This window comes from Trichomycterus rosablanca, chromosome 12, assembly GCF_030014385.1.
Source record: "Trichomycterus rosablanca isolate fTriRos1 chromosome 12, fTriRos1.hap1, whole genome shotgun sequence".
Taxonomy (NCBI): Eukaryota; Metazoa; Chordata; class Actinopteri; order Siluriformes; family Trichomycteridae; genus Trichomycterus; species Trichomycterus rosablanca.
Window position 1 is genome coordinate 39,652,329 of NC_085999.1, and position 13,496 is coordinate 39,665,824.

Genomic DNA, 13,496 nt, shown 5'->3' on the forward strand with positions numbered 1-13,496 from the left:
TATGTTTGTGGTGTTTGTGTGCATGTTTGGGGTGTTTTGGGGTGAAAGTTGATAGTTGTTGTACCAGGCAGTCTGATCTGTATCCACAGAGACAGGTGCACTCGGACGGCACGGACCCTGCGAGCCAATGAGAAGCGCGATGGGCGGGGTTTGTGCGTAATTAGGCTCATTCTGACCAGTCCCGTGGCAGTGGGCGGGGCTGAGGGAGCAGGTGGGCGTGTTTATTGAGGGTTTGTGGTGGAGTGGAAGTGTGTGTGGAGAGACCGATGGCATGAAGCTTCACCAGCACAACCATTCTGCCCAGCGCGCTTCAGCACTCCGAACCTGCGCACTGTGAGAGGGGCACAGCGGGCACAGCACTCGAGTGGGCATCGATCTGATCGAGCGGAGCGGGGAGGACTGATTTAAAAAACCCCACAAATCTTAAAATCTTACAATCTCACAGTCGCACCAGCAGCAGCGGCAGCGGCGCCAGTTGAAGTCCGGGAGCGCACTGGCGGAGGAGCCGCGCTCGGACATGGGAGCTTATTTCTGAGGAGCTTTATTCGATGGGAGTTGGGTTTAGTGTCGAAGTGAACCATGTTTCGTCTCCTGTGCTGCTTGGCATTGCTGATCGGCTCCGTGCCACTGCGAGGGACCAACTCACAGCAAGGTAAGGCGCATGGGTGCCAAGTTTGGTGCTTTTATTCTGAGCTTTGTTTCTTTTTTTGGCTGGTAGGTGCGGTGCTGGTTTAGTTTGGCTCTGTTTCACGGTTGTAGGGTCACTGAGGATCCGCAGTGTGTGTGTGTGTGTGTGTGTGTGTGTGTGTGTGTGTGTGTGTGTGTGCTGTCACTTGTACTGGTATGATCCGTGAGTGTGTGAGTGTGTGAGTGTGTGTGACATGCTGGTATGTAAGTGAGTCCAGCCAGTAGGTGTGTTGTGCGCTCTGATCATACAGTTCCATGCCTAAATCAGGACGTTACAGGATCCATCAAGCACCAAAAAATAATAGACACACATATTTATCTTCGAGTGTCATCTGATCAACAGATATCGCAACACGTGTGGTGAGGGAGACCGGTTGATCGACACTGTTGTATTTTGAACCTGCATTTACAGTTTTAGGAGAATATCTGAAGTGTGTAGCCATGATTCTGTTTCCTTAAAGCCAAGTAAGTCAGTACTGGACTGTGTATGATTATAGTTTTATGATTTAGTTTATTTTTGGGGTTCAGGTCAGTTTTAATGCATTACAATCCAGAGACGAGTAACCCAAGCTGACCATAAATATACACACAGGGTTATACATGTGTTATATTCCATGATCACACCAGTATCAGAAATAAATCAGATAAATTACATGATCCAACAAGCTGAGAACAGTATTTATTTAGGTTTACCAGTAGGATTTCAGTATATGGGTACAGGGGTATGAGGTTGGTTGCCACAGTGTTGTTTTGTGGTAAGGTTTGCCCCGTTAATCTGCATTCACAGTTATACAGAGTCTGTTATTAACACGATACCTGCATCATGTATTATTTTCAGACCATAGATCAACAATCAGCTGTTCTGAGTCTAGAACTGGATTTACAATTTACTTATAAAAACACTAGACGTGTAAGAGCTGGTGAATTAATGATGTTATTTTCGCCTGCCACCACTAGGGGTCTCTACAGCAGCTCGTTTGTCTGCGTATTTGATTTAGTACCAAACACACCCCAAACACACCTCAGCACTAATGGCCAGGTCCACGTAACTCTGTGATCCCAGCCCGGGATTCGAACCCCCAAACTCAGCAGCGTGTCTCTTAAATTACACCACACCAGCTCACTAGACGTGTACAATCCGGTAATACTCAGAAAGGCAGCTCGGAATGAACCTTACATCGGAATAAATTGGGACAAATTGGTTGATTTACTATTTAAAATAGAGTAAGATTTTAAACCCCGGGTCAAGTAACACCAGGTCAATCCCACTAACTTCTGTGTTAGTCTAAATTAGTAATAGTATACCTACTAACTAACCAACAGTACTGAACCTGGTACAAATTTGGATGGTTTTCTGAGATTCAATCATTGTTTACCCCCACTTTATGCTGTTCAGGGTCGCTGTGGGTCCAGTTCACTGGACGATATGCTGAAAACACCCCTGACTGGTTGGCAGTCCATCACAGGGCAAACACACACAAACACACACACACACACACACATGCACACACATCTAGGGCATTTTTGTACCTCCAGTTATCCTGACTGCACGTCTTTGGACTGTAGGAGGAAATCGGAGCACCCGGAGGAAACCCTCACAGATACCGTGAGAACATGCAAACTCCAAGCACTGGCACAAACACATGTACCGTCCAATCAGGTGTCGTGTATTAATCATTTTAATGAATGTCGTTAATAATTCGAGGCATTTACGATCCCACCAGCGCGGAATGAATGCAGCTCTGTGTTTCTCTACCACGCAGTGAGCATTATGATGGATTTATAATGTCTGGCATGTTGTAGCACAGCTGGAACCCCTGCTACAGGCTCCTCGTTCTCAGGTGTGCCTGTGGGGCGCTCAGGCGGCACAGCGGTTATTATGCCAGCCCACTACCACTGAGATCCGGGTTCGTTTCTCAGCGGTGCTGCCGGCTGGCCGAGTGCCTGTTTCTGGGGGATTTTTGTGGATTGCCGGCCTGTCCGGGGTATTCCTATCTGGCACAAAGTTTCCTCGGTGAACTGGACTCGCCGTGACCCTGGAAAGAATGGAAAGAAAGGTGTGCCTGTGACCAGATGATATGGGATGTAAGAACACTCTGAGGAACTTGTGTTTTGCAGTGTGCAGCGTTTCTCCGATTATTAGCGTGCCGTGCACTTGTGCCAGCCGACCCTACATGGAGTTGGTTGGCATGTGCTGCAGGGATGGTTGGCACAGATGTTTTCTATATAAAAACCTCCTCATGTTGTATGGGAGTCAGTCTGTGTTTATGTGGATTTATGAGCTGTATAGTGAAACAGTGGGGCAGCTGGTATAGTGCAACACAGCAGCGTGGATCCTGGGGACCGGGGTTCGATCCTCACGCCTGGTCACTGAGGAGTTTTACATGTTCTTACTGTCAGTGTAGGATTTCTTTAGGTGCTTTACTCCCTCCCTAACAAAACATAACAGTAGGTTGATTGGCTTCTATAAATGAGTGAGTAAATGAGGTAAAGTTGTTGGTAAAAGTGATTGAGGCATTTTGATTAAACTGTAGTGATTAAATGCTTTTCTCCTCTGGGTGAAAATAATCTTGTCAATCTGGCAACCCTGGTGTGCCATACAGCAGATTTCTGCAGATACATTTTTTTTATTTTATTTATGTGTCTCATTGTGTTATTAATCAGTGCCCATACAATTTAATTAATCAATTTAATTCATGAGAAATAAAGCTTAAATAAAACCGTCCTACATAAACGTTCTTTTGTTTACACATGACATGCTAAATCAGTTCTGGAGGGTAACGATATATACTATAATTATTTAATTTATATCACACCCTCTTCCTAAATAAATAAGCCACCATTATCATTTAGTTTAAACAGAAATAACAATGATAACAAGGTATAAAAAGGGGCACAATGTTGTTTCTGGAATGAAGCCATTCAGAACAATCTGGCAACCCACCCGAACACTCGCACAAGCCAAGAAAGGCAAGAAAGGCTAAAAATAAATAATAATAATAACCTTAATAATAGTAATAATATATTAACAACAACAATAATACAAATAATTATGACAATAAATAATAATAACAATTAATAATAATATATTAATAACAGGAATAACAATAATTATGACAATAATAAAAAATTTTATAAAAATAATAGTAGTATAATAATAGTAGTAATAATATATCAATAACAAAATAAAAGTAATAAAAGTAATTATGACAGCAAATAATAACAATAATAAATAAAAATAGTAATATAATAATAATAATTCATTAATAACAAAAACAATAATACAAATTATTATGACAATAAATAATAATAAAAAATAAAAAATAGTAATAATAATAATAATAATAATAAAAGAATATCTCTAACTTTAGGGTTACAGTAACATTAATATTGGACTTAAAATAATGTTTTTGACGTTCTGGGACTCTGACAGCAGCTTTAGGAACACAACACCAGATTTATTCATATTTATAATTTATTATTTTTATAATGACTCAGTTTCTACTGATTTTTATAATAAAATGAAAGGGATGTGGCTCAGCTTTAGGTCTGGGATTAGAATTAAAACTGTTCTGAGAAACTGATTTCAGGTTTCATATCTGTTATTCCGGTGTGTACATGTTGTGCAAGGTGAATGAACTTGTTTTTTCTGCTCCTCTGTTTGTGCTCTTTTCTCCAGGTCAGCAGGGTTTGTATTTAATTCTGCATGATGATGTGATTCTCGCCCCGGTTTACTACAGTTTAAAATAAATGATGGATTTTGGATGAGTGTATTTATAATCATGGATGCTTTGTGTGTGTGAACTTTAAAGTAAATGCTCTGTAGAGTGGCCTGCTTCTCCACATGGGGGTGGTAACAACCGGAGATGCTCGCTACATCCACACACACACACACACACACACACACACACACACACACACACACACACACACACACACACTGATCCCTACACAGTGTGTTTTTATAAAGCTGAATCCAGTATTTATACATTTCTCTGCCTGAACACTTTTGATTTATAAAAAATAACAGAAATAACAAAAACATCAAGGTACTAAACCTCACAATGTTGTTTTTGGAGTGGAGCGATTTAAAACAATTTGGCAACCCAAGCAAGAAAGGTTGAAAATAAATGAATAATTAAATAAATAAATAAATAATAATAATAATAACAACAGCTATAGTAGTAATAATAATAGTAATAGTAGTAATAATAATAATTAATCTAAATCCTAATAAAATAACAGTAATACTAGTAATATGTTAATAATAATAACAATAATAATAATAATACCTTAATAATAGTTATAATATATTAAAAACTACAACAATTAAAAATTATTTAAAAATAACAATAAATAACAACAATAATAATTAACAATATTAAATAAAAAAAATATTAAAAATAATAATACTTACAATAAGTACTATTAATAATAATAATAATAATATTAAATAACAATATATTAATAACAACAATGAAAAATAATAATAATAATAATAATGAAAATAATAATAATAATAATAATAATAAAAATAATAAAAATAATGATTAAATAAATTTATATTTTAATTCTGAACCAGTCTGGATGATGAATGAAGGTCAGCGTGACTCCAGGACACATAAAAACAAATAAATAATAAACCAGTGTGTACTAGTGGTTTTGGATTTATTTACGCTGCAGGTTATATATATTTTTTTTGCTGCTTTATGTGGAATAATTTTAAAATTCAACTGCAAAGCAATATTTTGACCCTCAACCACCCCCCCCCCCCACACACACACACACACATACGCACACACACATAATCCATGAACTCTGGTTGTGTTTGTTCAGTGTCGATGCTCTTTGTGCAGCAGATCAGGGTTTCCTTACATCGATCTACTGTTCAGTTATTAACCATGTAACCGGCGCTCCTGCCATGTTTGCGTTTGTGAGCAGTCGATGTAGATTGAAGGCTCTTTCGGGGGTCTGGACGAGTGTTTCTCAGGTGCTGCTTTGATCAGATTACTCTTATTATTCTGTTTCATCGTGATTTTCTGATTTTTTTACCTCAGTATGAAACATTGATGTCTGTGACCCCCGGGGGCCCGAAGTGTGAATCTCAATTCAGACTGTTGGTTCACGTTTGCTACGTTTGGTTTGGTTTGAATCCCCGGATGAATTTTAGATTAATGCTTCCTAACAAACGTATTAATCTACACACACGAGGGTGCACAGTACAGAATAACCCTGCAACAGCATCGCTCACCCAGACTGGTCTTCATCTCCCTAAATACTCAGTATGTAGTATTAGCGAGTACACTGTGGGGTCAGAAGTATGTGGACGTCCCTCGTTATTGAGTTCAGCAACGATTTGCCCCTGTGCACAGTCCAAGTCACGTCCATAAACACCTGAATTAAAGCGTTTGGTGTTAGGAGCCTTGACCTCACCCCCACTGAACACTTCTGGAATGAATCAGAACCTTGATTACAAGCTCACCCTTCTAAGCCCCCCCCCATTTTCCTCTCCACCTGCACCTACACAACAAAGAGCGTCTATTAAAATATCGGTGCGAATTACTGAATTACTGAATTACTGAATTACTGAATTACTGAGTTAGTCACTCGTATTTGTATCTGACTTTGTACTCTGCACTGGCACAGTGGGCTTGATCGGAAGGTTGTGAGTTTGAATCCCTGCTCTGACCCTAAACGGTATACAAGGAGAAAGCGTTTCATTGTACTGTACATGTGTAGATTATTTATTACAAATAAAGGTGTTCTGTTCAATTCTATTATATTCTACTCTACTCTGTTCTATTCTATTTTGTTCTTCTCTGTTCTATTCTATTCTACTCTATTCTATTGTACACTATTCTATTCTACTATATTGTACTCTACTCTATTCTATTCTACACTATTCTATTCTATTCTACTCTATTCTATTGTACACTATTCTATTCTACACTATTCTATTCTACTCTGTTCTTCTCTGTTCTATTCTACTCTACTCTATTCTATTGTACACTATTCTATTCTACTATATTGTACTCTACTCTATTCTATTCTACACTATTCTATTCTGCACTATTCTATTCTATTCTACTCTGTTCTATTCTACTCTACTCTACTCTATTCTATTCTACTGTACTTTGTTCTACTGTATTCTATTCTACTCTGCTGTACTCTACTTTGTTCTATTCTATTCTTATCTATATCCACATTTGCAAAATGTTTTCTCAAACCAGACCCCAGAGAAAGTAAATTCGAGCATTTGTTTCAGCCTAATTCTGCAAATCATTTCAGCTTAATTCTACAAATCATTTCCATCAAATTTTATACAATATTTTGACTTAATTCTGCAAATCATTTCAACTTCATTTTAAAATTTATTTGTCTTTATTCTACAAATCACTTTGGCTTTATTTGATTTAGAGAATTGTGGAAGTAGAAATGAGTAGAAAATAACTCACTGCTCTGGTTTAATTCACTATATTAGAATTTGTTTTGGTGAGAAAAGTCGCACTTGCTGGGATTGTTTTCAGACCCTGAGAGTCTGACCCTTGTTGTTACGCGACACTTTTCTTTACAGTTAGACTGTAGTTAGATTGTAGTTAGGTTGTAGTTAGGTTGTTGTTGGATTGTAGTTAGATTGTAGTTAGGTTGTTGTTGGATTGTACAGTAGTTAGATTGTAGTTAGGTTGTTGTTGGATTGTAGTTAGATTGTAGTTAGGTTGTTGTTGGATTGTACAGTAGTTAGATTGTAGTTAGGTTGTAGTTAGGTTGTTGTTGGATTGTAGTTAGGTTGTAGTTAGGTTGTTGTTGGATTGTAGTTAGGTTGTAGTTAGGTTGTTGTTGGATTGTAGTTAGATTGTAGTTAGGTTGTTGTTGGATTGTAGTTAGATTGTAGTTAGGTTGTTGTTGGATTGTAGTTAGATTGTAGTTAGGTTGTTGTTGGATTGTAGTTAGATTGTAGTTAGGTTGTTGTTGGATTGTAGTTAGGTTGTTGTTGGATTGTAGTTAGATTGTAGTTAGGTTGTTGTTGGATTGTAGTTAGGTTGTTGTTGGATTGTAGTTAGATTGTAGTTAGATTGTAGTTGTGCCACAGTGTGGTACTGCGTGAGCGTGGGTTCGATCCAGAGTTCTGGTTAGCGTTTGATTAGCGTTTCTCTGGTGCAGCCGCTCAGGATCGTTGGACTAATTGTCTGTGTGAAATCTTAATCCAGCGGCTCTAATGTGGATTAGTGATCGTTATCAGGGGAGCGCTGATGATCAGAACGCCGTCTTTCTGCTGCCGTGAATTTAAATCAGTTTCTTCTGTGACATTTACAAGCTACGCTGAAACGACAGGAACACGACTAGCGCTGTGGCTAATCAGCCTAAACCTGGATTAAATCCTGTCAGCCAGTAAAAACGTTCAGAAAAACGTTCAGCGTCTCTAAAGGTGAAGTGATTTAGAATTAAACTCTGTCACAATCTGATATTTATATCAGGTTCAATGCATTTTCACCTAAATTTAGTCGTATCCAATTCCCTGATGGTATTTCTGCTGCAGACCTCCACTCCTGACTGAGGAGGGTCGTGAGTAACACATTATTAGTGTGATTGCAGTAGGCAATCTCTAAATCGTCCGGCCCATTGAGGAATGGACGGCTTGTATACAGCTTTTGGATCCGCTCTCCCGTTTGCCAGCCACGCCCGTTTTTATACACTTTTTACCCCCATTCACTTCCATTCATTTTTTGAAAGTTTGAGATATCGACGCCATTCCAACTCTAAATGGTACAGCCTGATGACACCTTGACTTGGATACTGCTTTTAGGTACACACTGCCGCCCACCCACCATTGCTGCAATCACACTCGCATTTTCTTCAGGAAATGCACCTCTAGTCGTTGTTATTATTATTATTATTATTATTATTATTATTATTAACTATTATTTAATTCAACTTATTTAATTATTATTTAATTATATTTATTTTATTATTATTATTATTATTATTATTATTATTTAATTATATTTATTTTATTATTATTTAATTATATTTATTTTATTATTATTATTATTTAATTATATTTAATTTATTGTTATTTAATTATATTTATTTTATTATTATTATTATTATTTAATTATCATTGTTATATCATTATTTTTAATATTTTAATTTTTATTTTTATTATTATTATTATTTAATTATTATTATGATTATTATTAATTATGATTATGATTATGATTATTATTATTATTATTATTAATATTATTATTAATATTATGGTTGAGGTCAGGGCTCTGTGCAGGATGCTGGAGTTTCTTCATGACTTTATAGAGCTCACTCATGCTGGAACAGGAAAGGACCTTCCCTTAACTGTTGCTGCCAAGTCGAAAGCATATAATTTCCTTTATAGAACTGATTTATTACACCTGAATGAAACGAATTAATTCAGTAATTAGAAGTGAGGGGCGTCCCAATACTTTTGTGTGTGTAGTGTAGGTGTTGCCATCCTGGGGTTCCATACAGTAAAAGAAGTGAACCCAGTAACTGGAGGTGCTGATTGGCTGCTTCACATCAGTGACGCCGGACATCCTGGTTAAAGTCGACCCGGCACAGTTTAGTGTCAGGATAGAGGAACGTCGTCAGGGTCTGAGAGCGTCCCAAATATAAAAATAAACCTAATAATTAAAGAGGTGAAGAGCAGAAACCCTCGAGAGCTCAGGTGGAATCCCGTCTGACAGGGTTAACCCGTCTCTCATCTTTAACTAACCCGTCTCTGATCTCTGATGCTTTTCAGTTTTCTCTTTATTTATTTATTTATTTATTGATATATTTGAGACCAGCGCCCGTCTGAACGTTACCCCGTCCGTTCTGCCTCTGTTTATTCCGTCAGAGCGGGGCGAGAGTCGTCCTCCATCGTCTCACACAGCTCACTCATTCATCTCTTCCTACTCTGAGGCTCATGAAAGAGCGGGTGACCTCGGTGCCCGGCCGGCTCAATGGGAAGAAAAGCTCTCTTTGATTCCCCGTGGCACGGTGCCGCTCTCTGCCCCGGCTCTGAGTCGCGCGCTCCAGCTGGACGTCCCTTTCTGCCTCGTTTTGAGGTCGTCCCTCATGTGCTGTGTTTTGCTTACCCTGCCTCACGTTCAAACTCATTTGGGTTTGATGTGCCTCTTTATTACTTTGCCTCTCGGTCACTTTGCCTCAGAGTCACCATACTGCCTCTGAGCCACTCTGCCTTGGAGTCATTATACTGCCTCTCGATTACTCTGCCTTGGAGTCACCGTTCTGCCTCTTGATCACTCTGCCTTGGAGTCACCGTTCTGCCTCTTGATCACTCTGCCTTGTAGTCACCGTTCTGCCTCTTGATCACTCTGCCTTGGAGTCACCGTTCTGCCTCTCGATCACTCTGCCTTGGAGTCACCGTTCTGCCTCTTGATCACTCTGCCTTGGAGTCACCGTTCTGCCTCTTGATCACTCTGCCTTGGAGTCACCGTTCTGCCTCTTGATCACTCTGCCTTGGAGTCACCGTTCTGCCTCTTGATCACTCTGCCTTGGAGTCACCGTTCTGCCTCTTGATCACTCTGCCTTGGAGTCACCGTTCTGCCTCTCGGGCACTCTGCCTTAGAGTCACCATACTGCCTCCCGGTCACTTTGCCTTGGAGTCACCATACTGCCTCTCGATCACTCTGCCTCAGAGTCACCATACTGCCTCTCGATCACTCTGCCTCAGAGTCACCACACTGCCTCTCAATCACTCTGCCTTTAACTGTTTTGCCTCTAGCTCCCATGGTCCTTGTTCATTGTATACTGTCACTATCGCTCACGTTGCTCTACCTCACTTTACCACTGGATTGCTTTGCCTCTAGATTACACTGCCTTTCATCTGCTCTGCCTCTAATTTGCTCGAACTCTAGAGGTCTGTGTGAAAACCTAGTAACCATCCTGCTCCGTACTACCCACCTGATCCACACGCTGTCATTCTTACTTTGCTTTACTTTAATTTGGCTGTCCCCAACCGGCCCACAATTAATTGTTGTTGATGGACGCATACTATTATTATTATTATTATTATTATTATTAGTATTATTATTATTATTATTAGAATTTTTATTATTATTATTATTATTATTAATAATTTTGTATTATTATTTCTATTATTATTACTATTATTAATAATATCATTATGATTATTATTATTATTATTATTAATTCTTATTATTATTATTTCTATTATTATTATTATTATTATCATTATTATTATTAATTATTAGTATTGTTATTAATTATTTGTATTATTATTATTATTATTATTACTATTATTAATAATATTTCTATTATTATTATTATTATTCATTAGTATTATTATTTCTATTATTATTATTATATCTATTATTATTATTATTATTATTCATTAGTATTATTATTTCTATTATTATTATTATATCTATTATTATTATTATTATTATTATTATCATTATTATTATTATTATTATTATTATTATTATTATTATTATCATTATTGTTATTATTATCATTATTATTATTATTATTATTATCATCATTATTATTATTATTATTATTATTATTATCATTATTATTATTATTATTATTATTATTATTATTATTATTATTATCATTATTATTATTATCATTATTATTATTATTATTATTATTATTATTATCATTATTATTATTATTATTATTATTATTATTATTATTATTATCATTATTATTATTATTATTATTATTATTATTATTATCATTATTATTATGGACACCCTCCACTCACACGTTCTGTCTCTTACAGTCTCCGTCCATCGCTCCCGTAATATCCCGTTTCCCATGAACCCTCCTCCAGTTCCTGGAGTTTTTCTCATGCCAGGCGGGTACAAGGTGGATCAGAGGGCGTCGGCTAATAATACACGGCTTTATCCGCTGCTCTGCTTTCAGCTCACACAGATCACATGATGTTTGTGCGTGTGATGAAACTCTGACTCCGTGTTACCTCGCTCCTATATGTACACGATCGATACCTGGAACCTGCACCCACCCTCACGGTCACGTACTCACGAGGGTCCAAAATTCGACAGCAGGTCGTGATTGGTGGAAAAAAGGGATGCAACACTGCACGGGACAGCGGTGGTCTAGTGGGTAGAGCTTTAACCCTCTGGCCTCTAGGGGCGCCGTACAGTGACTGATCCTGCGCTCTATTAGGAACAAGCATTTCATTGTACTGTACACGTGTATACGTATGTATCACAAATAATACCATATAATACTCCACTGTACGTACCATACCATACCAAACCATATAATACCAGAAATATACCATATAATACTCAACTGTACCATATCATATAACACCACACCATACAACATCATACAACACCATACAACACCATACAACACCATACAACACCATACCATACCATATAATACCACACTGTACCATATAATACTACAGTACACTGTACCATATCATATAACACCACACCATACTGTACCATACAATATCATACCATACCATACCATATAATACCAGACTATACCATATAATACTCAACTGTACCATATCATATAACACCATACCATACTGTACCATACAACACCATACCATACCATATAATACCAGACTGTACCATATAATATTACACTGTACCATATCATACACCATACAATACCATACAATACCAGACCGTACCACATAACACCAGACTGTACCATATCATATAACACTGTACCATATCATACCATACCATACCATATAATACCAGACTGTACCATATAATACTACAGTACACTGTACCATATCATATAACACCACACCATACTGTACCATACAATATCATATAACACCACACCATACTGTACCATACAATATCATACCATACCATACCATATAATACCAGACTATACCATATAATACTCAACTGTACCATATCATATAACACCATACCATACTGTACCATACTGTACCATACTGTACCATACAACACCATACCATATAATACCATACCATATAATACCAGACTATACCATATAATACTCAACTGTACCATATCATATAACACCATACCATACTGTACCATACAACACCATACAACACCATACAATACCATACCATACCATATAATACCAGACTGTGCCATATAATATTACACTGTACCATATCATACACCATACAATACCATACAATACCAGACCGTACCACATAACACCAGACTGTACCATATCATATAACACTACACTGTACCATACAACACCATACAACACCATACCATACCATACCATACCATACCATACCATACCATACCATACCATATAATACCAATCTGTCTCGCGTGTGTTAATATTACACTGTACCATATCATACAACACCATACTGTACCATACAACACCATACCATACAACACCATACTGTACCATACAACACCATACCATACAACACCATACTGTACCATACAACACCATACCATACAACACCATACTGTACCATACAACACCATACCATACCATACCATACCAAACCATATAATACCAGACTATACCATATAATACTCCACTGTACCATATCATATAACACCACACCATACTGTACCATACTGTACCATACAACACCATACTGTACCATACACCATACCATACCATACCATACCATACCATACCATACCATATAATACCAGACTGTACCATATAATATTACACTGTACCATATCATACACCATACCATACCATACCATACCATATAATACTACACTGTACCGTACGTACCATACCGTACCAAACCATTCCATACAATACCAATCCGTACCATATAGTTCCGTACCGTA

The 13,496-nt window shown here is 37.5% G+C and overlaps 1 protein-coding gene across 1 annotated transcript in view; it reads left to right on the top strand.

The window, feature by feature from the left end:
- Positions 1-276: 276 nt before the first annotated feature.
- LOC134324568 (receptor tyrosine-protein kinase erbB-4-like) overlaps positions 277-13,496 on the top strand; it is a 278,349-nt gene continuing 265,129 nt past the window's right edge. Inside the window, exon 1 of the mRNA XM_063006454.1 lies at positions 277-652. Coding sequence (XP_062862524.1) covers positions 580-652 — 73 coding nt within the window. The 5' untranslated portion in view covers positions 277-579. The remainder of the gene's footprint in view (positions 653-13,496) is intronic.